This window comes from Erithacus rubecula (assembly GCF_903797595.1).
Source record: "Erithacus rubecula genome assembly, chromosome: 8".
In the NCBI taxonomy this organism is placed as follows: domain Eukaryota; kingdom Metazoa; phylum Chordata; class Aves; order Passeriformes; family Muscicapidae; genus Erithacus; species Erithacus rubecula.
This window is the reverse complement of record NC_136659.1, coordinates 22,187,249-22,215,021: the sequence shown is the minus strand read 5'-3', so window position 1 is coordinate 22,215,021 and position 27,773 is coordinate 22,187,249. Positions and strand designations below refer to the sequence as shown.

Genomic DNA, 27,773 nt, shown 5'->3' with positions numbered 1-27,773 from the left:
GAAAATGTGCCTCACTGCAAGGATGCTCCCAGGGATGGCCAGGTCCTGCCTTTCCACCCTGACGGGAGGCAGAGTGGCTGAGTGCAGTGCTGGCACTGCCCACTGCCCCGGGCTCTGCAGCGCCCCCGCCCCCGGCAGCCGGGAGGACTGGCCGGGCCAGACCAGCGGCCATGCGCCTGCTCCTGAGTCACATCCAGCAGACTCGGGCAGCCTGTGGGGTGTGAGCCAGCAGGGAGGCATTGATGCTGGGGGCTCCAGTGCTGCTGGGCTGGGGAAGTTTGGCATGGTGAGTAATGCTGCCACAGAAGGCACGGTCACCCTGACCCCACACCCAGCCCTGACTCACGCAGCTGTCGCTCCAGTCCCACGGCTGCTGCCGGGCAGGGGAGTGAGGAGACCTGTGCTTCAGGATGTCAGAAGCTGGGTAAATGCATGGTTGCATGGGCTCCCAGCAATCCTCTCCTTCCTCCTCCTTCTCCTCATCCAAGCTTCCCCTCACTTTAAGATTCCCCAGAGCTTCCCCCTGCACCCCTTCAGCCCCACCCTGTGTTATCAGAGCTGTATCCTCACACCTGCACACACAGACTGGCTGGCCCTGGTGGTCCCAGAGGCTATCATCCCCTCCAAGGTGGCAGCATGGCCAGAATTGTGCTTGTCCAGAGCAGGCTGTTGCCTCCCTGTGCTGCCTTCTGGTCACATCTGTGGGCCCACAGCCAGCCTGTAAGAACAAGTGGGAGCAGCACAATACGCACAGAGATCTCAAGCCCCTCATTTTCATGCCATGGATTTCTAGTGGGTCATCCCTGGACATCACAGAACCTCAGAAAAGCTGCATGATGTCCAGGACACGGGCCTTGGAAGCTGCTTACCACAGGGCAGAAGGGGCTAGAGGAAGGCATATGCCAGGAGGAAAGGGGGGAACAGAGCCAGCAAGTTATGGGCTGAGTGCTGAGGTGCTGGAAAGGAGTTCTGATGGAGATGACCACAGGAGAGCCAGCCCCATTCTCCCAGGGGTGTGGAGCCTGTGGTGTGGGGTGCTGGCAGGACCTGCTCCTGCACAATGGAAGGGGAACAGAGCAGGCAAAGTGCAGGCAGCCTGAGGGCTGGGCAGGAGGATGTGCAGTGTAAGAGATGGAGGGATGGCAAAAGGGATGGAGAGACAGAGAGACAGAAGGATGGAGGGGATGGAGAGAATGGTGAGATGCTTCCCCAGTCCCCTGCACAAAGCACATCCTGGGGCATCATGTAACCTGCTGAAAGAAGGGACCTGCTTGAGTGCTTTGGCCTGGGCAGGGGAGCTCCAAGGGGTATTCCCACTGGGGAGCAACCACCTTCATTCCAGCTCTGACAGCATCTACATCCCTTCCTGGTCTCTGCAGAGTGTGGGGCTGCTGAACAGTGCTGGAGATGGGACAGAAGCCTGGAGGTGACAGGTCCCACGACCCACTGCTGCATACCCAACTGGGGGCCTATAGTAATGACAAGAACAGATGCAGTGCTCTCAGAAATCTCAGCTTTCTGCCCTGAGCTTTGATGGTCCCATCAGGACCAAAGCACCCTCCATCAGCCTCGCACACCTGCCTACACCCATCCCTGCTCAGAGGGGCCAGGTCCTGTTCTTAGTCCCCCAGATCCCCAGGCCACAACAGGTGCTTACTTGTGCTTAAGGGCTTTGCTGGTGTGATGCAGAAGAAAGGCTGGAGCAAAAGGCTCACCTGGCTCCTCTTCAGCTCCAGGACATCGCTGGGACATGAGGAAACAGGTCCCCCCTGCCTTCCCCTGCTGTGAGCACCGAGGCTGTGGGACACAGCAGCTCCCCAAGTCAGCAGGAGCGTGTGAATGAGACACCTGCTCCTGAAAGTGATTATAAAAGGATGAAAGCGTTCCTCTTCAGATTTTCCTTGGCATTTATTTTTTGCACAGGATCCTAATGAACATGCAGACATCTGTGCTCCTGAAGCCTGGAAGCAAGGGTCCCTTCTCACAGTGCAGAAGCTTCTGGTGGGAAGGTGTCCTGCTTTAACCAGAGAATCTCTGGTGGGTCCAGGCCGAGGGCAGCACATGCCTGGGTGTTATCTCTGGGGTGGCCCGAGAAAGGGGTGCTGAGGACCTGCTGAGGACACCTGAGACAGGAAGCTGCCTGAAACTGGAGGCTGTTCCTCTGCCCCTGCCTGCTAAGTGGAGGTTCAGACAGTCTGTTCCAGGATGTAAAGGGGAATCTCAGGACAGGAGCGAGCTCTTGTGTGAGAGGAAGTGGAGAGGGTGGGAGCAATGGCTTCTATGTCAGGGACCAATGTGTGTCATGTCTGCTGGTGTGCTCTGCCCAGCCCTGACACCACAGCTTTCATCACCAGTGTGCATCTCTGCCTCCTTCGGTGGCAGGTGCCTAAAGGGTGTTCTGACACCATTCCCAAACTCCTGTAGGACACTGCACATCACTTGCTGGGTACTGGGGGATCCAGGAGGGCAGCAGCTATGGAGGAAGTGATGAGTGCCAGGTGATGCTGTGCCAGGAACCTCTCTGTATTCTCAGGTCCTTGCCTGAGGGATAGAAGGTTCTGCACCCTTGCCTCTTGCTAAACCGTGTGGGTAAGGAAGCTGGAGGGTAGATGCTGGCTCTGTACCAGTGTCCACACCTGCACACAGGCTAAGCCCACCAGGAGCAGAGCTGGGGACAGGAGAACAGCCAGCAACCTCAGGACTACAAAAGGAACCTCAGGGGTGATACCATACCCCTGCACTCAAGGGGAGCCAGCACAGTCTTAGGACTCAGGACTCATCCCCAGACTGAAACTCATTTCCAAAGGAAGCACATTTTCCTCTCTAGTGCGAACAGGAACCATCACACAAGCAGAAGAGGTAGCCCCTGTCAGTGCTGCTGTGCAGGTGGAGAGATACAGAGTGCCTGCCTGGCAGAGGGTGTTTTTCCAGCTGCTGGGCAGCTGTTTGTGGCACAAACACCAGCCTGGGGTGGGCTGTGATGTCTGGGGATAATGGGAGCCTGCAAGGATACTGCCTGCCATCCCCCATGTGCCCTAGCCCTAGAGTGGGCACCCAAACTGAGGGGATACCAAACATTCCCACAACTGGGAAGAGGCTGCGTTGGGCCAGATCATGTTTGCTGAGAGCTTAATGAGCCTGAGCTTTTCCGGGGCTACCCTCCTGTCCCCAAGGAAGCAGCAGGGAGACACAGGGATAATCTGCAAGGCCACTGCACAGTTCCCGGATGAAAGATACCCTGCCCATTGGACTCTGTGAAGGTAAGGGGTGCCCAAGAACTAAACTGATGGTGCCAAGAAGGTGGATAAAATTGGGTGCCCAACAAGAGGGAACTGTGGGCTGAGGCTGTGAGTGCTTGGTGACCCTGTTGAGGGAAGGCAGAAGCACATCCACAGCTTCTCCATAGGCACTGGCAGTGCAGCACTGCTCTCCTGGCATTGGGCTGGGGGAACGCAAAACAGGGATGACACATGGGATGTACATGGCAATTCTTCATGCCCACACACCAGGAGTCACAACCCCAGCACGTGCCACTCATGCTCATACCCCTGTGCACACTGACAGGCACCCACACGCTGCACACCACCAGGAATGCCTTCCTGCAAGCACCCCCAGTCCCCATGTGCACACCCTGATACCTCTATGAACTTCCAGCATCCCCTGCACACCCCACACCACGGGGATACTCACCCCCACTCCTCCTCCATGCTATGTACAACCCTCTCCCTGTCTTCAATCACTCCATGCCCCATATATTCCCTGTCTGCTGGTACAATCACTGCCCACACACCCCACACCATGCACTCACTCCATCCCCATTAACACTTACCCTTTCCCATACACTGCCTATTCACCCTATGCCTCAATCCATTCAATCCACACTGTCCACACTTGACCACACTGCACACATTTGTCTTACACTCCTCACACCCTGTGCACACAGGCATTGGGATGGAGAACAGTCATACCCTCCACACTTCACACATGCCACCCTCACCACTTGCACTTTCTCTGTACTCCATGCACACTCACCCCATACCATGCACTCTTATGCCATACCTAGTCCCTGCTCACATCCCCCATGCCCCATGCAGTTAACCCACACCACACACACATCACACCCCATGCACCCTCATCCCTGCCATGCGCACTCACCCGTACACTGCTTTCTCACTGTGCTGGGGTACAAGTGTCCCCTCTACTGTGCATGCTGTGCACACTCACTCGTGCCTCACACACACTCAACCAAGCCATGCACAATCACCCCACACCCTGCGCCCTCACCCACACCTGGTGCACTCTCACGCTGAGCACATTCACTCCACACCTGGTGTATGCTTATCCCACGCCGTGCACATTCACCCATGCTCTGTGCACACTCCGCTTCCCTGTGCACACCGCTAAACCCCACGCCCACAGCACCTTTCCCCCATGCCCTGAGCACACTCCTCCCAGAAGCGTGCGGTCCCCCAGGTCCTCACGAATATGGTCCCACCGCACGCACACTCACCTCGCACCCCACGCACGGTCCCACACCGTGCACACATGCCCACGCACACTCAGCTCTCCCCGCGCTCCAGGCCCACGCCGCACACGCTCGCCCCACAGCACGAACACTTACCCCGCACCCTGCGCACACTCCTCCGCGCTGAGCATTCCCACCACACACACTTCTCCGCGCGGTGCGCGCTCACCCCACACACCGTGCCCACTCACCCACGCCGTGCCCACCCCACGCTGCCCTCTCCCCCAGCCCCGCGCCCGCTCTCCAGCCGCCCGTGCCCGCTCCCCCCCCGCCGCCCGCTCCCTCCCCGGCAGGCTGCGTGCGACACGCCGGCTCCCCGCCCCGCTGCCACCCTCTGCCCCGTCCTTCCCCCGCGGGCTCCTGTCTGGACGTGTCGGGACTCGGGCTCCGGGCGCTGAGTAATGCTCGGCGCAGCGCGATCCCAGGCAGAGCCGCTGCCGCCGCCGCTCCGCGCCCCGCGCTCCCGGGGCGCTCCGGCCGCGACCGCTCTCGCTCCGCCGGAGGCCCGGCGACACCGGCGGCGGAGGGCGGCGGGGGGGCCGCGGCTCCCCATGTGCCTGCGGGCCCCGCGGGAGCCGCGGAGCCGCTCGCCCGGCGAGCCCTGCCCACGCCCGCCGCGGCCCCGGAGCCCCGGGGCGCCCTGGGGAGCGGCGGGGGAGCGCACCCCGCGGGCCGAGCGCCCCCCCGGCCCCCCGGCACGTCCCGCCATGGGGGGCTGAGCCGGGGGGCTGCGCGCGGCGGGGCGGCGGCGGGCAGGGCGGGGGGCGCGCAGCCCTCGCCGGGCTCGGAGGGCGCCGGGGCGGCGGGAGGCGGGGGGGGCATCCCGGGAGGATGGCAGAGCCGCCCCGGCGAGCCGAGCCCCGGCGCGCAGGGAGCCAGTGAGAGGGAGGAGAGGGGAAAACACAAACAAGCAAACAACCCACAACAAACAAAGCGGGCAGAGAGCAGCGCCGAGCCCCGCCGCCCCTGCCCCAAAGGCGCCCGCCCGCCCGCAGCCCGCACAGCCGCTGCCCCAGCGAAGATGCGCCCGGCCCTGGCCCACGGACTCTGCTCGCTGCTGCTCAGCCTCTGGGTACCCAGGTAGGAGCTGCACCCCTCCATCCCCAGCCCCGCCGCTGAGAGCCCCGGCCCCGCGGGGAGGGCGCCGGGGATCCGCCGCGCCCAGCCCCGCACCGGGGGCGGTCTGCCCGGGGGCTTCTGGGGGGTCCCGCCGCCCCAGCCTGGCCCGGCACGGTTGCGGCCCCCCGTTCCAGGGGCTGTCAGGGCTGCTGCCCCCTCCGCCTTCCCTCGTCCCGACGGAACGTTGGCGAGATGCGCAGCTTCTCCCGCTCCAGGAGGCTGTCCCCCTCCTTCCCGGCCGGAGACGCTCCAGCGCACGCCCCGACTGCCTCAGTTTCCCCGCTCGCCCGCGGAGGACGGGGGAATGCCGTCTGGGATGTCACTGGGAAGTCGTGGGGGTCGGTGCCTACTGGATCGCCCTGGGTCCCCTCCCTGGCTCCGCCCGTCCTAAATGCTAGAGGGGTAAGAGGGGGCCACCTGCTTTCCAGAAAGCGAACCCCCAATTTCACCATCCCTGTACGTCTTCGCCTTCCCTCTGCCCGCTCCCAAACTTGTGCGCTGCAGGCAGCCAGGGGTTAATTCTGGTGCTGGTATGAGTGGGGGGGGTCCCCCCGCCCTTCCCCCTCCCTCCAGCCCCTTTAAATATAATTTGTTAACGTTGGGACTTGTATTAATTAAAGCAGCAGCCGCTGCAGCCTGTGACCTGGGGGCCTGTCACCGTGAAATCAAGTTTAAATCCAGATTTAAAGGGGGAAGAGAGCTGGGGGGAGCGCTCTATCCTCCTAAGAAGTGTGACAGTGACAGCGTCTTACCGGTCCCTGGCTCTCCTGAGCCCTGGGTGGAGCAAGAGGCAGAAGGACCTTCCCTCTACTCTCCGGAGCTCCTGCCTCAGTTTCCCTGCAGTGCAATCGGGAGAAAGACCGTAACATCGCCCCCATCCCGGGATGCCCTGGGAGAAGATGGCAGACGCTGTGTCAGGCTCAGGACACAGCAGGGAATGAAAGTCGTTGCAGTGGTTGGGGCAGGAGCTCCTGGCATTGGGGATGGTGGTAGCTGTGTCCTGCTCTGCATCTTTTGTCAGCCAGGGCTTGCTTGACAGTGGGAATGAGTGCAGAAAGCCAGGAAGATTTCCCCTCCTGTGTAGGGGTTTTGGAGGGATGCACTCCCTTTGTCTGTCTTCTCTGCTCCACCTCGACTCTCCCTATTGGAGTCACTGTGGATTTGCACTGGGGCATATTCATATACTACCTGTGAAAGTGGTGGGGTGGGTGTAAACACCCTTGGCAACCTGGAAAAAGCAGCAGCCTGATCCTGACAGTTCTCCCTCTCCCCTGAGCAAGCTATAATTCAACAGAGACGCTGGGGCTGAACCCTCCCTCCAGATCTGGGCAGAGTCAGAGCTGAGTGATGAGCTGGGGAATTCATCCCCTGACAGCTGCTTCTGTCCATGTTCCTGCACCAGGCTTGCAGGGTTTGAGGGAACAGAGGGAGGGTAACCCTTCTGCCCAAGACCTGGCAGCTGCAGTCCTTCCTCCAGCATCCTCCTCCAAGTCTTGTTTCTGTAATCAGAGTTCAAAGGGCTTTGAGCTCCTTGTTTCTCCCAGGGACTCAGCTCTTGCCTGTCCCAGGGAACAGGGAGAGACCTTCCTGGGGACACCTCCCAACACTGACCAAGCTCTCCTGAACAAGCAGTGGGGTGGTGCTGAGCTCCTAGTGGGCCATACTACAAGATGCTAGATACTGCTGGGTATCCCACTGTCTGCTGCTTGCTTGACACTGTTTATCCCAGAGTCCTTCAAGCCATTCCCTGGAGTTGGGCAAACACTTCCGTCTCCTTCTCCAGATTTGTCTGTTGTGTGTATTTGTGTATTAGCTCCAGGCATCTCTTTCTGGACATGCTTTGTCTCCCCACACCCCACATCCCACCACACACTCCTTCTATTTCCCCATTTCTCCAGGCAGCATCTCTATTTGTGTAAGTACCTGTACCCCTGCCATGGACCACGTGCCTCTCCTTGCACCCATCCATTTGCTGCTCTCTGTGCTTCTGTGGCCACAGGCATCTGGTTCAGTGGGACTAGGATGTGACAGTGGACTTGGGATGGTTGCTGTTAGCTTGAGGATAGTTGGCACTGTGCTTGGCTCCATATTTCACACCTGAGCTGAAAAGAAAATCACTCCCTTTCAAGGCCCAGCAGTGCTGAGGAGATACAGGAGGTGCAAGGAGGGGATCAGCCAGCAGCAGAGATGGAGCCAGACCTGGAATGGTCCTCCTGCTCCAAGGTCTCTCAATTATCCCACATTAAACCCATGCTTTCTGTGGAAGGGGAGTTGGGGCAATGTGTGCTGAGAGTCTGCAGTGCATGGCCAGTGTGGGAGATCCCTGGGGGAGCACACAGAGAAAGTGCAGTCCTGGGAAATGCTGGGCTCCAGAGGCAGGATGGACAGATTTGACTTCTGCCAGTGTCTGTACTGCACCTATGTTGTTGGAGGGGACTGCAGCTCCGGTGCTGCTGGTTTTCTCTGCCTGGATAAGCTGCTGTTGAGCACAGGGTTTTTCCAGCCTTCTCTGTAGACGATGGGCAGAGTGTGGATTGAGGAGCATCTCCCTTCCCTGTGTGTGTCCCTCCCAGACTTTTCCCCTTCCCCAAACGGAAAACCAAGTGGTTGACCCATTGCTTGCTCTGAGCTCAAGGGTGTCCTTTTCCCTCCCAGCTCCTGCTCCAATGAGATCCTGGGCCTGAAGCTGCCGTCAGAGCCGGTGCTGAACGCCAACACGGTGTGCCTGACGCTGCCGGGGCTGACGCGGCGGCAGCTGGAGGTGTGCGTGCGCCACCCTGACGTCACCGCCTCGGCCATCCAGGGCATCCAGATTGCCATCCATGAGTGCCAGCACCAGTTCCGGGACCAGCGCTGGAATTGCTCCAGCCTCGAGACCAAGAACAAGATTCCGTACGAGAGCATCATCTTCAGCAGAGGTAAGGGTTGGGTGGTTCCCCGCCTGTCCCACTGCCCAGCATCTGCTCTCTGGAGCCCTCATGGGTTCCCCCTGGGCCCCTGCACAGCTGTTCCCTGGCCCAGGGGATGAGGTGAGCTCTTCAGCATCCTCATGGATGAAGGCAGAGAAGTGTTACACTGTGCTGGATGAAGGAGCACTGCACTATAGCAAAGCTGCTCCATACACCTTTGTACCTGCACTGGCTCTTGTCCTGATCTGCTCCTCCCTGACCAATTCCAGCTGCTCCTAAGGCTCTTTCCAGGCCCTCGTGCTTTCTGGCATCTTCTCCCTGTGTGGTGTAGGCTGTTTGGAGCAGTGCCATGGGTGTGCAGGTGGTTCTGAACGTGGATGCCATGCTCTGGGATTGGTTTTGGTGAATACAGTTGAACATCTTGGGTCAGTCCTGCTGTGGGGATGGTGTTTTAGTGTGTTGTGGTGAGATGAAATGCCCCTAACTAGTGGGACATAGGTCTGAACCCATCACCCTGATGTTCTGCCCTTGTGTTGGCTTGCCAGTGCAGAGAGCTAAAGGCTGTTTTGTGGTTCCCTAAAGCATGATGTCAGAGGGAACAGGGATACAGGCTGTCCTGGGAACTCACCTGCCCACAGAGCCCCCAGGTGTGCTGCTGAGAGAACTCTCCTTGCTCTCCACATTCTGCCAAGGATCTCATCTCCCTCACAGTCATGTCTAGCTCTGCCTGTATCAGAGCCTCCCTGATTGATACTCTCCCTCAGGAGCAGACTCTGGGGGTGCACAGGGGCTGGCCTGCATGGTGCAGATTAGGGTTGTGACCTGATGGGATCTGCTAGAGAACTTGAATGTATGTTTTCACCTGAGTACCCTTTCTTGAAGTCTGTGCCTCAGCATATTTCTAAGTGCCCATTGCTGCAGATGATGGTCAGGAAGGGCAATATGGTGCCAGTGGCGGGCAGTGAGGGTGCTGAGGGCAGGCCAGGTGCCCATCACACATACCACTCCTCCAGCTCCCAAGAAAGGTGAAAACTACCTAAGGAACTGCTCACATACCTGCTTTGTGAGCCTCTCAGCCTGATGCCCAGCAAAGAGTTGCAACCATTCACTCTTCTTCAAACATCCTTTCACATCCTACATCTTCTTTCCCTGGGATTATGAGGAGACTCTCAAAGAGGAGAGGTTGGCAGCTTGAGTGGATGTGGTGGCAGGAGCCCCTAGACAGCTGTAGCAAGTGGGGACTAGGCCAGAGAGGGGATTACAGAAGTGTTTTGGTGTCTGAAGATCCCTCATGTCCAGGGCAGCCTGGACAGCCTCACTGGATGGAATGCTACCTCAGAGCATGTGTGGCATCAGAGCTGTGGTCCTGCCATGGAGCAGCCCTGGTCCCTCTCAGGACCTTAGTGCCTGGAGAGTGTTTTCCCTCTGTGAGCAATGCCCAGGTTAGGGCCTGGCAGGAAGGGTGGGGACTGTCAGCCCTGATAAGCATCGAGGTATTTCCAGGTCCTGAGGAATGCAGTTCACTTCTAGTCTCCTCGGGCGGCAGGAGACATTGACTTGCTGGCTCAAGTTGCTCACACACCCAGACAAGCTCCTTTGCTCCAGGTCCCACCGGGCTGGGTGAGAAGCAGCAGAGAGCATTGGTTTGCATCCCTACCTCAGCCTGTATGCTGGTGGCCCCAGTGACTTGCGCCTCATTTCTGTCTCAGATGCTCCTGCAGCCCTTCCTGCTGTCAGGGCTGTGAAAGATGGATGTGGGGACTCCCACAGACCCTGGACTTCTGCCCCTGTCTTGAGCTATTGGATATGGCTCAGCCCAGGCTCTCAGCATTGGTGGGATCCCATTCTCTGGAATGGAGACACAACAGCCAGCAGCAGGGCAGGATGAAGGTAGGGCTGGAGCATCAGAGCAGGCAGGCATCTCATCACGCTCCTGTTTTGGCAGCAGAGGTTGCAGGATGAGCTCCAAGCACCCAAGCTAGCTCATGTAGTTGCTTGGAGCTGTTCTGGCATGGAACAAGCCTTGAAGCTGGAGCCCTGGCCCACTTTGAACCCACTCAAGTCCCTCAATAACAGTGCTGGAGCTCTGGGCTTTGCCTTCCATCTGTTACAGGCACAGCCATCAGAGAGGGGATGCATCTCAGAGAGAGGATGCTGGAGGAGAGGCGAGTGGTAGAAGTGAGGGGTGCAGGCTCCATGCTGCAGACTTTAATGCATCTGACCTCCAGGGACCAGGTCTCTGCTCTGCACCCTGCCCCATCCTTGCTGTGCCTGGGAATGCAACGTGCTTGTAGGATCATTGTTTGTAACCCGAAGTGACAGACCCCTTTAATCTTTCATTCCTTTTCCCACTTCTTCTGCCATCAGCTCAGCCGTGCGTGAATCTCACTTTAAATTATTTGTAGCTGGCTTCTCCCTCCTGCTCTCCCCGCTTGGCTCCGCTCCCCAACTCTGTCCTGTCCTCCTGCATCTCTCACATCTTCTCCATGAGCCAGACAGGATGCAATACTATTCCAAGCTGTCCCATGGTGCCTGTCCCACACTCTGCCCAGCATCCAGGCACTCAGTGGAGCCAGGGGCCTCATCCCTGGGGACAGAGAAGAGGACAATGGCAAAGAGGTGCCCATCTCCTCATCCTGCTGAGCTAATCCCAGAAGTTTGAGTGCAAGTCCTGGGGAGACAGGAAGGAGAGGCTTCAAATCGGACAGGGCTGGGTGTCTGGGGTGGCTCCAGAGCAGCATAGCTGGAGACAGAGATGCTGACAGCACCCTGGGCAGAGCACAGACCTGGGAGATACTGCCATCCTGGGCCACAGAAAACAGTGGCTATGAGGCACAACAACAAGTTAGTGGAGGGCATGGGAGGTGCCCAGGAGTTTACCATCCCTGCTCTCACAGAGCCACTATTGAGTTTTCTATTGAGACACCACCATGGTCTGTGGGTCTTTCAGGTCTGGTCTTTTCTTGCTGCATCCCCCGTCCTCCTTGGCCCATGTGCCCTCCATAGCCAGGCTCAACAGTGCTATTGCAAATTCTCCTCCAGTCTTTCCTGGCTCTCCAGCTGGCTGCCTATGTATTCATCACCTTCCTGCCCATTCTCTGGCATTGTCACTTCTGCCAGGACTCTCCAGTGGTGGCCCTGGTTCCATCCTTCTCTACTGTACCTCCTTCTCCCTCCATGTGCTTACCTGGCTGACAGAGGCATCCTCTCTTGGCTGCATCTACACCAGCAGTGGAAATAGGAACCCCTGCTCCTGCTCCAAGGGTGAGCAGCATGATTGTGTCCATCTCACTGGAAAGCATGGCCTGTTGTCCTGGTATATTGTCCCACCACAGCATCTGTGGGCTGCCAGGCCCTGTGTGGCTTGACTGGGCTGACCTGTGCCTGGTTCTCTGACAAAAGCCAAGCTGCAGATGGTGGTGGGTCACTGAGTCTTGGTCCCTGTCCAGTATGTGTGCACCCATGGGTGGGTACAGTGCCATCAGGGCTGGGACTGTCTGACTGCTGGGCAGGGGCTGTTTGAGGTGTGCTATGAGACTAACTATTCCCCTTTGCTTATCCAAACCCCAACCCCATCTTCATGGAGCTCTGAAAAAATTAGAACGCCCCATGGAGGTGCTGGATGTCCTTGCAGGCCTTGAAAGGCTCATAGCTGGAGGGGATGTGACTCTGGGGTGCAGTATCTCTTGGTTCCTGCAGCCTTTGGAGAGAGGGATGATGCTTCCATGCCCTGTGCCCACCTTATAAGAGCTCACTGGTAACAAGGGGTCTGCATGACCATGGCCAGATCTTGATTCCTACTAGCAGGGAGTGGGGAACTCCCTGCAAGGATGGAAACACCAGGTGCTGGGGCCCAGCCAGCTGTGAAGCAGAGCTTGGGGAAGCTTTGCTGTGTGCTGAGGGAGGCAGGTGCTGTTCCAGCTATCCAGGGAGATGCTGCCAAACTCAGGACCCCGGCACCCAGCTCTGCAGAGCCCCAGCCAAGCTCTGGTGCCCGCAGACCGCAGTGCTGGCCTGGCGCACCTGCAGCTGGGCTGCTGGCAGGGTTTTGTGCACCCCCAGGCAAACCAAGGGCTTTGCCCACCTGGCCCGGAGCACATGCGGGTGCTGTGGATGCTTGGCTTCACTCCTGTGGGCTCCCCCATTGCCTGGACCTTCTCCCCAGTGAGGGTGCAAGTGAGACCCTGGGGCAGGCAGGGCTCCTGGCCGGGCTGGGCTGGGCTCTGCAGCCTGCACGGCAGCAAGGGCTGCTCGCTCACAGCGCCGTGGGCGGACAGGCAGCGAAGGCTGCGGGCTGTCCCTGGCACGCTCAAGAAGGTGCAGGGAGGCAAGTTGGGATCTGCAGGGAGGCATTTAGTGCCTGGTGCTGGGCCAGACCCTGGCAGGTTCACCTGCAGTTTAATTAGGGAGAGGGGAGGGGAGGGGAGGGAGCGGGGCTGGGGGAGAGGCAGCGTGTTGGGACTGGCCGCCTCGGCAGGCCTCGCAAGAGGTGGTGGGAGAAGTTCTCCTCTGCCTTATATCAGGGCTGGGGCAATGTGCCCACAGCTCCTGGCAGCTACATCCCACTTCTGGGGGGTATTGCCATGAAAGGGGCAGCTGAGCATCCCTGGGGTACCCTAGGGTGAGTGTACATGAGGCTGTCCCTGGCTCCCTCAGTGCCACCCAGGCATTGCAGTGATGGGTGCTGGGAGAGAGTTGCTGCCTGGATGTGATGGTGAGCTGTGGGAGGAAGGACATGACTCCAATTCTCCCTGGTTTACTGACTGTAGAGCCCAGAGCTGTGCCTGAGCCAGCCCTGTAGCCTTCGTCTCACATCTGCTTGAAAGATGGAGGAACTGCTGTGTCCATGGTGAAGCCAGTGCTGCTGAGACTTGGGGTCTTGATAAATGACCCCCCATCTCATAGGCACATGTTAATAGGGAAAACTTCCCCTCCTAAAAAAGCTGCTTTGGGATTGGACCTGGGGAAGTGATTTCAAACCTGTCCTCCTTGCTTAGCATGGTGTTTGAGTACACAACAGGCTGGATGCCGGTGGTGATGTCAGGATTGTGTCCTCCATTCCCTCTTCCCTGCAGGGTGCAATACTTCTTGTACCTCCCACAGCTACACCTCTTCTGTGGTCTCTGGAGGGATATGGTGATTCAAAAATAACTGCTGAGGTCTTAGGTGGTTGGGGTAGCTGGAGAGCCTCCCTCCAAAGGGCTCAGGGCTGGCCACCACATGCCACTTCTGGCTGCAGTTCCTGGAAGCTTCCACTCTTGCTGAGCCTAGGAAGCAGGTGGTTGTTGCAGACATGCTGCCCATTGCTTTGCTTCAGTCCTCTGTCTCTGGTTTGGCTGGGGTAGAGCAAGAAATGTAAACTGGACCTCCAAGCAGAACCATGCTGGCATAGCTGCTGTGATCCCAGCACTGCCCTGACCCTCTCCTCCCCTTTTCTCAGAGCTCCCCATGAGAGCAGGTGAGGGAAGAAGGGAAAAAGGCAGGGAAGAACGGTGGGGCCAGGCAGAGTGACATTGAGCAGGAAAAGGACCATGATGAGATGGGAACAAGACTTCCTGAATGCTGTGATGTCAATGTCCTGGGGACCAGTCTGTCCCCTGCTCACAGCCTGGGGAATGGCAGCTCCAGGGACAAGGACCCATACCTCATCCATCAGTTCACATGTACTTGGAGAGCACTGGAGGAAGAAGGAGGGCTATGGCTTTAACCCATGGGTTTTCCAGCCATGGAGGGTGCCCAATCAACCTGACCTCTTTACCTGTAAGGACGCAGGCTTGCTAGACAGACTGGGTGGGGTAGAGCTTGTGTCTGGGCTCCAGAAGGGATTTTAAGGAGATGCCACACCGGAAATTATTTTTTAGGCTGGAGAAATGTGCAAGAAAAGAGGCAGGGCTGAGAGAAGGGTGTTGTGCTGGATGAAGGGTTTACTGCCCCTGTCCCCAGGCGCTGGCTGTGCGAGGAGCTGGTGATGCCCAGCAGAGTGGGAGTGACGAATTGGGCTGTGCCCAGGTTTGGCATATGAAGGGCTGAAGCTGGCCCAGATGGTGGGATCAGAGAACTGCCATAGGGAGGATTTGGGAACCCAGGAGACCTTTCTGTGCTGGTTCTCCATCCTCCATTGCTCCCCTGAGGACTGAAGTTCCCCAGATGTGGGCCTTCATGCTCCAGCAGCGCTGTGGGTGTGTTGCAGGCACTGCCTGCCAGCACTCTCCCTGGGGAGGCTGCACGGCACAGTGTACGCACCAGCAGCCCCATTACCTGCCCGCTGAAAAATGTTGTTCAACTTGTGCATGGAAAGAGGCAGGCTGAGAGCAAGCTTGTCCCACACCAAGGGGAAGCTGGGAGAGGCTCCTACTGGCTTTTAAGCAGCGCCTCGTTAATTTTTTAAATGCACCAGTGTCAGATTAACACACAAAAGAGCAGCACGACTTTAAATGCAGGTTTCCGGGCTGCATTTCATTTTCCTTTAATAAGATCATAGCGTTTGCTCAGCGGGCGGCAGCGAAGCGCGGAGGAGACGTGCGCGATGGGGAGCGCTGCCAAGGATGGGCAGCAGCGCCTGCACTCTCACCTCTCCTGACTCTGTGGCACTGGCAGGGAGCTGGCACAGCTTTGGGGTGCTCACTCCTGTTTGATGGCATGGAACTGGTAAAGAAAACACCTCCAAACCTGTAGTCTGCTCAGCTGTGTCAAAGCCAATCAAACTGCTCATGTCCGACAGAGGGAGAGAGGCTGGAAACTCCAGCTATTTATTTATTCACATGTGACGCCACGGTATAAAATCTGGCACTCCCTCCATCCTCGCCTCATGCTGGGGCCGGTCACTGTGCACCAAAGCAAAGGGCGCTGCAGGCTCCCTGCCTGACCTGGGAACCACAAACAAAGATATTATGTTGCATTTCAAATGAAGTAGAAACTCCCAGGGAGTAGAGGGTCCTCACCTGGCTTCAGCCAAGAGATTCTCAGGCATCCCCTGCTCACAGCCACATGGAACCTCATGGAACCCCTTCTGTGAGACCTGTCCCTGTCCCCATCTGCCCTGGCCCCAGATAATGACACTTGTGGATGTCCTCACTCCCTAGCGTTTAACGACAACCATCTGCTGCCTCTGGCAGTGCACGGTGTGGTCACGGCATGCTCTAACTAACTAGGGATGCTCAATTTTTTCCAGTGTGGTATCACATTTAGAGTTTCTTGTGGGACCTGGCAGGGTTGAGGGTGGGAAGGGATATGGGCAGATGAATGGGGCTGGACAGGCAGTGCAGCCTGCTCTCTTTACTGCCTAATCTGCACCCTGTGAGTAAGCAAAAGTGGCCCATTCTTCAGGAGAAATATCTCTCGGCCAGCATTATATTTAGTATAGTAGGAAGCACTGAGTGGAGAGAGGAGGAAGGATTGCCTTTCCCATCAGAGCCATGATGCTGATGCCTGAGCAGTGCTGTGGTGGCATCTCCTGGAGTGATGTGAGAGCAGGGTGATGGTGGAAGCTGGAGGCCAGCTAAGGCAGGGCTGGCCCTCAGGGCAGCAGCGAGTCCTGGTGGGGATGGGGCTGGAGAGCAGAGCGTGGGGATTCACTCATGGCCTATGTGTGAGCTGCTACATCAGGAAAAAGCAGGATCTAAACTGAACCTCCAAATTCCTACACCCCCGTGTGACAATGAACTCATCCAGCCCCCCGTGGGGGTGGTGCCACCCAGCCTGATCCCCATTTTCTCTTCCTTGCAGGCTTCCGGGAGAGCGCCTTTGCCTATGCCATAGCAGCTGCCGGCGTGGTGCACGCCGTGTCCAACGCCTGTGCCCTGGGCAAGCTGCAGGCCTGCGGCTGTGACCAGAAGCGCCGCGGCGATGAGGAGGCGTTCCGGCGCAAGCTGCACCGCCTGCAGCTGGAAGCCATGAACCGTGGCAAGGGCATGGTGCACGGGGTGCACATGGAGCACATGCCAGCAGAGACCCCTGGCCTACAGGACTCCTGGGAGTGGGGAGGCTGCAGCCCTGATGTGGACTATGGAGAGAAGTTTTCCAAGGATTTCCTCGATTCCCGGGAAACCTACAGGGATATCCACTCCCGCATGCGGCTGCACAACAACCGCGTGGGCCGGCAGGTGAGTGGGGCACTGGGGATGGCTCTGGGGAGATGGTGGCGGGAACAGGGTCCCCAGGACACGTGTGGGAAGGCTGTGAGGGACTCATGCTGGCTGCTGTGGAACCATTTATGAGTCTGGGATTGCCCCCAGGCCATCCCCTTTCCCCAGTCTTGCCCAGAACAAGGGCAGTGATGCCCTTAGCAGGACAGGGCTGCAAGGACCTGCTGGGAGCAATTCCCCTGAGCACTGCTGCTGTGGCCTTGCCAAGGGATGCTGTCCCAGGCCACTGTCACCTGTCTGTGCTGCGGTGATGCTACTGGGGTGGCACAGCAATGGTTCTGGCTTGTGCCTCTCACAATCTGGCTGTTGGGCAGCTGCAGTTGGAGGAATTTAAAGACAGGGAGGAGAAGGTCACTGGCATCATGGGGACACAGCACAGATCCTACAGCATCCAGCCATGTTTCTGCCTCCAGAAAAGGAGCCAGTGCCCTGAGGAGGCAGAGGTGAATGAGATGGAGTTAGGCAGTGGGCTCCTATGCCAGCTGGGAAACACAGTGTGCCTTTGGGAGCAGAGGTGACAGCCCTCAGCCTTGTCCCCCATCTCTAGAAGTGTGCTGGAGCCTGTCCAGGCAAGCAGGACAGCCTCCCCTCCATTCTTATGATGTCAGGTCTTGTTAAAGGTACTAATTAGTAGCTCACTCTGTCTGGAAGCTGGGGTTTAAAAGCAGCCTGACATTGGAGACAAGAAGCATGCAGGCAGGAGGGGCTGGGAGAATGGCTGCATTTCCCTGCCTGCTTTTGCTCACAGCAGGTGCCTGAGAGATCACATCTATTGAATCCAGCAGGATACATGTCCCCAAAACCCCAGCTACATGCTGCCAAGGCAGTGCCAAGGGAGGTGTAGTGGCTGCAGGAATAAATAATTAAAGGTCAGAATTCTATAGGGAATGCTTCTTGGGATAGCTCAGACATTTGCATGTGCCTCTTGCTTTACGTATGCTTGAAGCCAGCTGTGAAGTGAGGATGCTGCAGAGCAGGACCTTAATGTGTAGCTTTCCCTGATGCTGGAGCTGAGCTTTACCACGGCCAAGCTGTATATGCCTGGGGAATACCAAAGGTTTTGATTTGTTTAGTTTTGTTTGCTTATGTGTGGTGAAAGCTCACTCAGTGTTAGGCAGCTAAACCCTCAGCAGGCTGCTCTGGCCCAATCTGGGCAAGACCCCAATTCCAGTTCTGACTGCAGGGTTCATCCTGATTCCCCTATATCTCTCCATGCCCTGGATCTCTGGGACTCATGGCAGCGTTCAGAAACCTGTGGTCTGTGTTCCTTATTTCCCAAGGGAAACCTCACAGCCTGCAGAGGGTAGGGAAGGTGAGAGAGGAATATTTGCTCTGGCGAGATGTCACGAAACATTTCCTGTGGGATCCAGTAACACTGAAAATGCCTGGGGTCTGCTTGTCCCTGAGGGCAGGCAGGCATGGGACTGGCAATGTCAGCTCTTGGTGGCCTCAGAGACAAGATCTGGACTGCTGAAAGAAGCCTGGAAGCTAGAAGAAGAGGCAGAGAAAGCCTAAAGGAATAAAGGAGGGAATTGTACCTGTGCAGATGGGGAAGCAATGCGTGGACAGGCTGCCCAGCTCAGGAGCCTTGTTGAGATGAGGATGTGAGCCCATGTGTGATGGCTGTGGATGCCAGGCATTGGAACAAGGAGATGATGCTGTGCCTGGTCTGTGTCTGTTGGTGCCATGCTTATTGCCAGTGCTGGTCCTGGCCACCCCACGAGGATGGGTTCTCCAACTCCCCACCTGCTCTCTTAGCAATGCTGTGGGTCCCACACCCACCCAAGCCCCACTTACTACTAGGAACAATTTTCCTGCTGTAATAAGGAACAGTCTCCTGGGATTTCCCAGGAAAGGAATGGCTGTGCTGATTGCAGCAGCTCTGTGGCCCTCCCCTCCAAGTCCTGAGGCTTGACCCTCTTTATCAGAGCAGTGATGTGGACGTGCACGCCTCGTGCCATGCCCTCCATGCACCATCCCTCTCCATGCACCAAGAGCTGCAGCACCCAGAGCTCTCCAGCATCTCACTGATTCTGAGCATCCTCTCTGTGGTTCCTGTGTATCCCGAGGGTGCTGTGCGTGTAGGTAAGCCTGTCTCCTGGCTCTGACCCTACAGTGCTGGAGGGAAGTGACAATTCCATGGATGGTGGCATCCAGGCACTATCAGATGTGGGTTTCTGTAGTGTAGTGGTTATCACGTTCGCCTGACACGCGGAAGGTCCCTGGTTCGAAACCAGGCAGAAACACACTGATTTTTCCCTTTTACATCCAGCTATGGAGCTGGGCAGGGGATTGTAGCATCCTCTGGTAGTGGCAGCAGTGACCTTGGTCCTGAGGAACGGGAAGCCCTGGGATAATAATCATTGCTTGGTCCAACTCAAGACTGAGGTTGGTGTTCTGCATCCCTGGGAGGCAGCAAGCTCCCAGCAAAGAACAGCAGAAGTGTGAAAGAGGCTTTGCAGGTCCTCCTAACTCACCAGATCACAGAGCAGGAGAGGATGAAAGGAAGCCAGGAACTACCCATTACCCTCACAACAAAGACCTACGATAAAGCTCTTATGAGCGTGCCTGGGAGGAGCTGGGAATGTGCAAAAGAAAGCACCAGCGAGTCCAGGCATGTGTCGAACTTGGGTGTCTATGAGACAGGGAAAGGACGGGTATGGGTGCATGGGGAAAACTGAATGACAAAAGCATGGGGCCAAGACTCAGGCCCCTTCTTGCATCTCCCAGCTCTGTCAGGGGCCTGTCCTCTTTGTGCTGCCTGTGCAGGAGGGAAAGAACAGGCCATGACTGGTCAGGGATGGATGGGTGTTGTGGTGCTGGGGCTCAGGATGCTCAGGAGCAATGGTTTGGGTAATGGAGATGACACTTGACACCTTCTTCAGCTTGTGCTGTGACCAGCTGTAGCTCCAAATGAACCCCACACCACTCTCACACCACTGTCACACCACTGTCCCACTCCATCCCAATGGTGAGCCTGCCATCCACTGCCCTGAATGCAGGTCCAGCCAAGCCAGCAGGGAGGGAATGGGGGAAAGGATGGGGCCCCAGTGCCAGTGTGTTCCCAAGGATAGTGACAAGAACAGTGGTGAGCAGCTGGTGCTCCTGGCTGACACACCCAGGACATGGTGGAGAGGCCAGGTAGCTCATTACTTATGAGGTGGAGGCTCTTCCCAGCAGGAGCAGGACTCTCAGCAGGATGAAAGCCAAACTCCAGCCCAGCCCAGACCTCTCCACCATGTGCCCCAAGCTCCAGGCATGTTCCCCTGACCTGCCTTCATTACCATAACTGCTTAGCAACTTGGAAATTTACTCAAAAACAAGAAAACAAGGAATAAAACCTGCCCACCCCTACCTAAACAAGGCACTCCTGTCGCATGTGTGCCTTCCAGAGAAGGGGCAGGAATAGGCAACATGGGCAGGCATGAAGTCAGGTAGTTGGGCAGGACTGGCATTGCAGGATAGCACTTTTCACAGAGACAGGTGTCCCCTGGAATCCCCCCACAAGCCCTGGAGCACTGCTCTGGGTGTGGGGATCAGCCTGTGGTAGTCTGTAAGCCCTAGCCAAACTCTGGTAGGGTTTGTGTGTCCACATGGGAAGGGAACTTGCTGAAGCCTGTGTCAGCACATGGATATGGGGGCACACAACCCAGCAGGGAATCCCTGTTGGGACAGAGCAGAAGACATTATAAATTGTCTCTTTCCAGGCTGTGTGGGATGTATGGTCATGTTGTGTTCCTGGAGATTGATGGGCATGAGCTGTTCCTCTTGGCTTGGCCACAGCATATCCCTTGCAGGGATGGGGGATGTAGGGGATCCCAGCATGCAGCCTGGGGGCTCAGCAGCCTTGCCCACGGAGTCTAAGGAGCTCCACTCTGTCCCGTGCACAAGCTGTGCTTTTGGGCTAGCCCAAACCACAGCCAGAGCCCAGCCCATGCACCCTGGCCCTCGAAGGGGGTGGATGTATAGCACTGGCCACACTGCAGCCTCTACAGACTGTAAATCAGGGATGTGATCCCTGCTTGGAATTCAGGGGGTGGTGGGAGGCAGCACCTCATCCTCCTGGCACCGTGGCCAGATTGGCTGAAGGAGAGCAGGCAAGAGCTAAAAACAGAGCTGCTCCCAGAACTGGGACTTTATGGGATGAAGGCCATGGAGTGGGGAAAGGAAGAGGAAGGCATTCCTTCTGAACCTGCCCCACTTGCAGTGCTACTGGCTGGTGAGGTGTGTGGGAGACCCTTGTACTGAGGGGGTTCTCATTGTGGCTGCACACATGCAGCCATGCTGGCTTTTAATTGAGATCCAGGATCAGGTCAATGCTGCTGGAGCCAAGCAGCCGTGGGAGGTGAGATCCAGGCTCCTTCTGCTCCCCGTGCTGAAATAGCTCACCCTCTCCTTTAGGTGTTAATCCCTTGCTGAAAATAAAAGCCAGTTGGTATTGCCAGGATGGGAAGGGACAGGGTGTGGGACATGAGTTACACTGGGCACAGCAACAGGGTGCAGCCTTGCTGGCTTTGCAGTTCCAGAGCTTTGATGGCTACTCATGCCAGCCCTTGATGTTCCCGTAGTGCCAACCCACACAGAGCTCCATTGTGGCTTCTCCAGTCCCCAAAATGCTTCTCCTTAACGCTAACTCCTCTGTCCTTCCTTCCCCACCCAGGTGGTGATGGACAACATGAGGAGAAAGTGCAAATGCCACGGTACCTCAGGGAGCTGCCAGCTGAAGACATGCTGGCAGGTGACGCCTGAGTTCCGCCTGGTGGGGTCCCTGCTCAAGGACCGCTTCTATGGGGCCACCCTCATCCGGCCCCACAACCGGAACGCGGGGCAGCTGGAGCCGGGCCACGCTCGGCACCGCCGCCGGGCTGGCATCAGCGAGCTGGTTTACTTTGAGAAGTCACCCGACTTCTGCGAGCGAGAGCCGGCCCTGGACTCCTTGGGCACTCAGGGGCGCCTGTGCAACAAGACCAGCCCGGGCATGGACAACTGTGAGAGCCTGTGCTGCGGCCGCGGGCACAACATCCTGCGGCAGACGCGCAGCGAGCGCTGCAACTGCAAGTTCCACTGGTGCTGCTTCGTGGCCTGCGAGGAGTGCCGCATCACCGAGTGGGTCAGCGTCTGCAAGTAGCCCGGCAGCGATGGGCGCCCACCCCAGGGTGCCAGGGACAAGCACGCCTGCCTGCGGCAGGGGAGGGAGACGGGGATTGGCGCCCGGGGGGAAGTGAGCCGCGATACCCGCTTCCCTCCGCTCCGAGGGAGCAGGAGAGAACATGCTCGGCACCCTCCAAAATCAGCACTTTGTCGTCACCTGGGAAGGGCAGGGCTGCCCGCTGCCCCCCCAGCCCCACACGCGAGCACCAAGGCTCCCGGCCCCGGGAGCGCACGGCCACGCTGTACAGACCGCCGACACCAGCACCACTCGGGGGGGCGGAGGGTGGGCGTGGGAGGGGACTGCCCGCTGGCACCCAGCGCCACGGAGCGGGACGGGGTCGTGGACAGCACGGCATAGGGAGCCCAGGGTGGGAGGGAAGTGGGGGGGACACACACTAGCACTGTGCACAAGTTCCTCCAACCACATGTGCTCGGAGCAGGATGGGTTGGAGCGCCCCGTGGGATGGAGAAGGGGCACAGCTCCCCGGGCTGGGGCTCACCTCTCGCCTCTGGGCTGGCTTGGGCTGTTGCATCATGGCCGGAGGGGCGGGTGCCCGGGGCTGTGCTCTGTGTGTCTGTGTTATTATATGGTAAGTTATTTTCTGATTGTGAATAAAAGTGGATTGGAGACAGCACAAGGTATTTCAGGATGCAGCACCCTGCTCCTCCTGCTGTCAAGGGCTCTTCATTCCTTTAGGGTGACAGGACAGAGGGGGACTCTCGGTGCTTCTGACCTACTTGTGTGAGACTTTGTCCCTGGTGCTCTGCTGCCATCCCATAATAACCATCCTGTGAGCTGTTGGCAGACTGGCAGGAGGTGGGGATGCATCGCAGGCATCCCAGACACTTGCAAGGTGACTGCTGGGAAGCTTCTGCCCAGCTGGATACATTCTGTGATACCATGGGAATCCTGGCTGTTGCCCCCATGCCCGTGTTCATGCCAGGGCTGGGAGCTGCCCCAGTCTCCCACACTCCTGGGGAGGGGTGGTGGGGCTGGAGAGCAGGGAAAGGGGAAGGCAGCATGAGTGGGCCAGGCAATGGGGGCCCACAGATGGCTGTGATGGTGGGGAGGTCACCCATCTGGCTGCAGCAGCCTGCAGGAGCCAGGCAGTGAATCATGCTGCTGCTGTCTCCTGCTGATAACTTCGCTGCTCCTCCCACGGCTGTGCACCCCTTGGGGCTACACAAAAAAAAAACCCCAAAAAACCAAAAACCAAAAAACAAAACAAAACAAAACAAAATATAAGTGAATTAAAAAAACTAAATCAAGGAGGAAAATACCAGGCTGGAAGGAAGCAAACGCCCCGGGTCCAGCAGGGAGTGGCCCATGTCCTGATTTCATAACACTCACGCACACAGCTGGAGCTGGATCAGCTGGGATGGATGCTCTGCCCTTCACCATCCCTGGATGGGAGGGCTGGCTTTTCCTCTCTGGGAGGGACAACGTGGATGGGGTTCTTCCTTCTGGAACTAGGTGAGGACAAGAGAATGCTGTAGGTGCTGGAAGGAGATATAGGAGGTTCAGTGACCTTGCGGCACCTATGTGGCTGTGCAGAAGGGACAACAAGACACGTGGTCTCCACAGTGGCTTCCAGCAGCAGAGACATTGGGCTGGTGTTTTTGCGGGGAACAAGATCTCAGCTTGGGGTTTGGGGCACCCAGGCTTGCCCTATGAGGCATGAAAGCAATGTTGTTCCCATGGGGCAAGTTTACTCTCACAGGGCATCCTCCAGCAGTTCATTTTCCCTCCTGAGATCCTCCTTTTCCATCTCCAGTATCAAGGCCCTTTTTCCAAATCCCCAAGACTTTTTCCTTTTGACCATTGCCCCAAGAACTAATTGGACCCCATGAGGTTCCTCTCCCTCCCAGGCTTGCCAAAACCCTGTGTCCCTAAGGTTATGCTACTCAGGGGAGTGGAGCTCTGCACATCTGTCATGTTTCAGCACTTGGTAGGTGATGCTGGCTTGCCACCTCCCAGGGGCTGCTTTGCAGATGCCTGTGATCTCAGAGCTGCCTGGGGTGATGACTGACTCACCACAGAAGTTCTCACCACACTGCACTGGCCCCTTCACCCCTGGTTGCTAATCCCAGGCTACCTGCTCTGCAAGAGCAGGATCCTAGAATATGACTCTCCCATAATGGGACCAGAGTGGGGACAAGGTGTGTTTGATGATGCAGAGAAACGATGCAGGGCAGGGATGTTCCCTCCAAGGACATATCACATCCCCCAGTGAGGCACCAGGCTCTGGGCATCCTAGATCTGAGAAGACTGCAGCTTGCTCTCACCTCGCCAGCCAATTTTAGGAGCACAACATTGTGAAAGAGCATACCAGTAATGCCAGCTCACCTAGGCTGAGGCTCCCAGCACCATGCCTTTGGCTGAGACTCCCAGAACCAGAGCTCTTTGGTTCTGTAGAGACCCCATGTGAACTGGTGACCCTGGGATGTTCAGAGGAAAACATAAGATCCTTGACCTTGGTCAGTCTGCAGGTGGCATGGTTGGGGTGCAAGTGCAGTGCTGGAGGGGTGCTTTGGGCTGCAGGCAGCATGCTCTGGGTGCAGGCAGCTCCAGGGCACAGGCATCCTGCTTACAGCATCTCATTTTCCTACTGGGGCCAGCTGGCTCCCAGTGCAATACCAGTCTTCAAGATCTGCTCTGTGGCTTCTTTGGCTGAGTGTCTGGGAGCCACAGGCAAGGTGCCAGTGTGCCTGTGGTTACAAAAAACAGTGTCCCCATGCTTCCCTAACTAGGAACCAGCCACTGGGCAGCTGTCCTAGCAACCACATTGCTGGGCAGAGCCCGTGCAGGACACCTCCTTTCCCCACAGCCACTACTGAGCTTCCAGAGCCAGCTGCCAGTGAGGGCTTGGCTCCCCGAGGTCTGAGCATTCCAAACTGCTCTTCCATGAACTTCCAAACTTCTCTTCCATGAACCACCCTCCTTGATCCACCAATGGGATATGTCCCAGTCCCACCAAAGAGTCATGTTTCCTCACACAGAGGGACTGTTTGAGCCTGCTGAGCTGCTCCAGCCGTGCACATCCTGGTGCACGGCCCCCTACTGCCCCACGAGGGACATCTCCACCCTGCAGAGCACTGCACACAGCTCTGGGCTGAACTGGAAATGTTCAAGGTGCTTCACCCAAGAGAGAAGAATGACCATCAGTGTAGAACAGCCCAGGCAGATGATGAAGGTGGTTTCCAGGAGAGGGGATCAGATTTTTTTGATGTTTTCCCTACAGAGGCAAATCACTAAGGGAGCTCCAAAACTGAGAAAGGAAATGGCCATTCCTTTCACTTGCATGTCATAAAAGGGCACTGAAGGCTCTAAAGAAGACAGATAGTCCGTGCTGGCAAAACCAGGTAAAACTTATTCCAGTTTCATTAAGTGTTTTGGCCCAAGCTCTATGAATTCCTCCATCCTTGAGGGTCCCTGCTGCTGAGGGAACCACCAGCCCAGTGGCTCTGTTAGAGCCATGTGAAGTCCAGTGGTTTTCTCAAATTTTGAACTTCCTGGTCCCAGGGGCAGGAAAGCTTCTCAGATCCTTCTAGTAAATTGAAAGTAAATCTCACTTCTTGCTCCTGTGGTTGTGGAGAGTGATGGGAAAACCTGACCTGAATGTGACTGCTGAGAAGGCAATAGAAAGACCTGAGCTGGCCTGATGAATTTGTACTTCTGCCAGGTCTGAAGCTGGATCTGTGGCTGTCCAGATGTGGACACCCCAGGCTGGTGCTTCTCAGAGCCTGGCCTTGTGCCCACCAATAGACACAGAGTGGAAAAGCCAAAGGGACAATGGAATCCCTCCAGCACAGCAGGTTGCTGGGTCCTTTCTCCTCTCACCCAAAGCCCCAGCTCATCTTTTGCTTCTGGAAAGCTCCAGCAAGGGTGGGGAAGGTCTCTGGGGGTGGCAGGGGAGTAGTGGGGGGGCTGGGACTTTCCCCAGGAGATCACAGGAGGAACTTTGGCTGGAGGGTGGGGGGAACCGATGAGGAGTTGCTACATCATGCCCCAATGAGCCGTGAGTAACTCCTCTGGTATTTCTTCCCCTCACAGAACAGTCATCAGAGCCAGATCCTGCCTGGGGGAATCACTACACGGGAACGCCCAGCTCCATCCAAATTCCATTCCTGCTCCCATCAGAGCTCACAATATAAAGCAGAGCCATGAGTGGACGGTTCTGTTTCAGTAGTACCCCCTGTCCCGTGCCACCCAGTGGGATGGCAGGAGCATGGACATGGTCAGGGCTGGCAGTGCTGGCTGGCTGAGCCACAAAAGCAGCCAGAGGCACCTGGGCTACTGGAAATAATGAGAAAGCAAATCCTCATTGTGTCTGCTTATCCAAGGGGAGCAGAGGGCATCCCCTCTCCTGCTTTGGTCTGGGCAACTGGCTTCCATGCTTCCTCTGCTTGAGAAGCAAGTAGCCATGGCTTGAGACCCATCCTGAGAGCCTGGCTGGCACTGTGCTGTGAGCTGAGATGCAGAGAGGTGCTCCAAGGCTTTCCTGACGTTCAGCCCCAACATGTCATGCTTGGCACCAGCACCTGTGCAAGCCCCCGAAAAAGAAAAAAAGTTTGGCCCTGACTGACCTGCTTGGCAAGGCAAAGTACCTACAGCGAGGCAGCACCTGGCTTGGGATAGGAGCCCAGAAGTCCTGTGCTCCCCCACCAGGCCCAGCTCCTGCCCACCACCCCCCTGGCACAGCATCCCAATGGCATTGCCCTCCATGAGGGGTGGGTCACCTACCCAGAGAGAAGGTTGTAGCCACCACTGGGCTCAGCTCATTGAGGTAGCAGACATTGTGGCAGCAGCCAGACTCCAGCAGTGTCACCACTACTGGGGAGACTGCAGCCTCCTTGCTCCACAAGCTGCATCAGCCCTTGGTCCTCCAGGGGAGTCCCTGGCCATGGGGCTGCCACATGCCTGCAGAAGGGCCAGCAGAGTTTGGACACAGGGGGGATGTGGAGATGGAGAGCAGAGGGAGGGCTTGGGCTGACAGCTGTGATGGAGCCAGGACAGTTCCAAGGCTGGGGTAGGACAAGCTCTAGGGGGAGGCTGGGCAAGGGATGGGAAATACAGGGGCTGAGCTGTGTTTGGGGTGCACAGAACCCCTTAGAAAGAAGATGTGAGCAGAGGCAGTGGGTGCACCATAGTGAGAGCAGGTGGTGAGATGCATGAAAAAAGAGATTGATATTGTTTGGGAAGGGGGTGATGTGGAGATCCTCCACAGCCCAGACCCCAGTGGCTGAGATCCTCACCAAGCAAATGGGCACCAGGTCTCCCTGGAGAGCCTCTGGACTAGAGGGAGAGCTCTAAGCATTAGACCACTTAGTTTGTGTTGTGCCCCTGCTGTAATGGCTGCAGTTGTGGTTGGACCAAAATGTTCTTTGCTCTTAGTCCTAAATGTCTTCTGGCCAAGAAAACACCAGGGATACCTCAGACCTCTTGGAGAGTGTGTGAGGAGCACTGCCCCTGGCACAAGTCTGTGGCACACAAGAAGAAGATATCCAGCTCTTTTCTTTATCCTTTAATCTGTCACAGGGAATGCCCAACCCTGACCACTGTGTGAATATGGTCCACCAGCACTCCAAGCTCATTGCTTCCATGAGGCTGATGGAGAAGGCAAGAGGATACCTGGCTTTGACAGCACAGGACACACCAGGAAATGATGTGAGCCTGGAAGCAGCCTGGTAGGGACACCAGGACAGGTGGGGAAAGGGGAAAACCTTTTTGGACACAGATGGAGAACACCTGGGGCAGACCTTGTGCTACTCCTCTCCTTCCCCTATTGCAAAGGGAGGTTTTGGGCTGGGGAGGGAGATGATGGAGGGGCACATCTGGCATGGGGGCAGGACAGTGGTGCAGAAGGGTGGGAGCAGGCAGCTGGGGGTTGGGGGATGAAAGCACAGGGTCCAGGAGGAGGGAGT

The 27,773-nt window shown here is 57.2% G+C and overlaps 1 protein-coding gene and 1 long non-coding RNA gene across 3 annotated transcripts; one reads left to right on the top strand and one right to left on the bottom strand.

The window, feature by feature from the left end:
- Positions 1-1,908: 1,908 nt before the first annotated feature.
- Positions 1,909-9,743, bottom strand: LOC306804592. 2 transcript variants are annotated; one of them, XR_013774940.1, is made up of 4 exons: positions 9,610-9,743; positions 7,568-7,746; positions 6,397-7,143; positions 1,909-2,473 (listed from the first exon to the last, which is right to left on the bottom strand). It is a non-coding gene; the product is annotated as an uncharacterized lncRNA (long non-coding RNA). The 2 variants fall into 2 exon arrangements; XR_013774939.1 differs by having other exon boundaries at positions 6,397-7,746.
- WNT10A (Wnt family member 10A) lies at positions 4,894-22,480 on the top strand. Its single transcript, XM_079311385.1, has 4 exons — positions 4,894-5,605; positions 8,300-8,562; positions 16,279-16,655; positions 21,358-22,480. The coding sequence occupies exons 1-4, from the start codon at positions 5,547-5,549 to the stop codon at positions 21,823-21,825; spliced, it is 1,167 nt and encodes a 388-aa protein (XP_079167511.1). The 5' UTR covers positions 4,894-5,546; the 3' UTR covers positions 21,826-22,480.
- Positions 22,481-27,773: the final 5,293 nt, after the last annotated feature.

Coding starts and splice junctions, on each gene's coding strand:
- WNT10A (XM_079311385.1), top strand. CDS start 5,547: ATGCGCCCGGCCCTGGCCCACGGACTCTGCTCGCTGCTGCTCAGCCTC. Junction 8,563..16,278: donor GAGCATCATCTTCAGCAGAG/GTAAGGGTTGGG, acceptor TCTTCCTTGCAG/GCTTCCGGGAGAGCGCCTTT. Junction 16,656..21,357: donor ACAACCGCGTGGGCCGGCAG/GTGAGTGGGGCA, acceptor TTCCCCACCCAG/GTGGTGATGGACAACATGAG.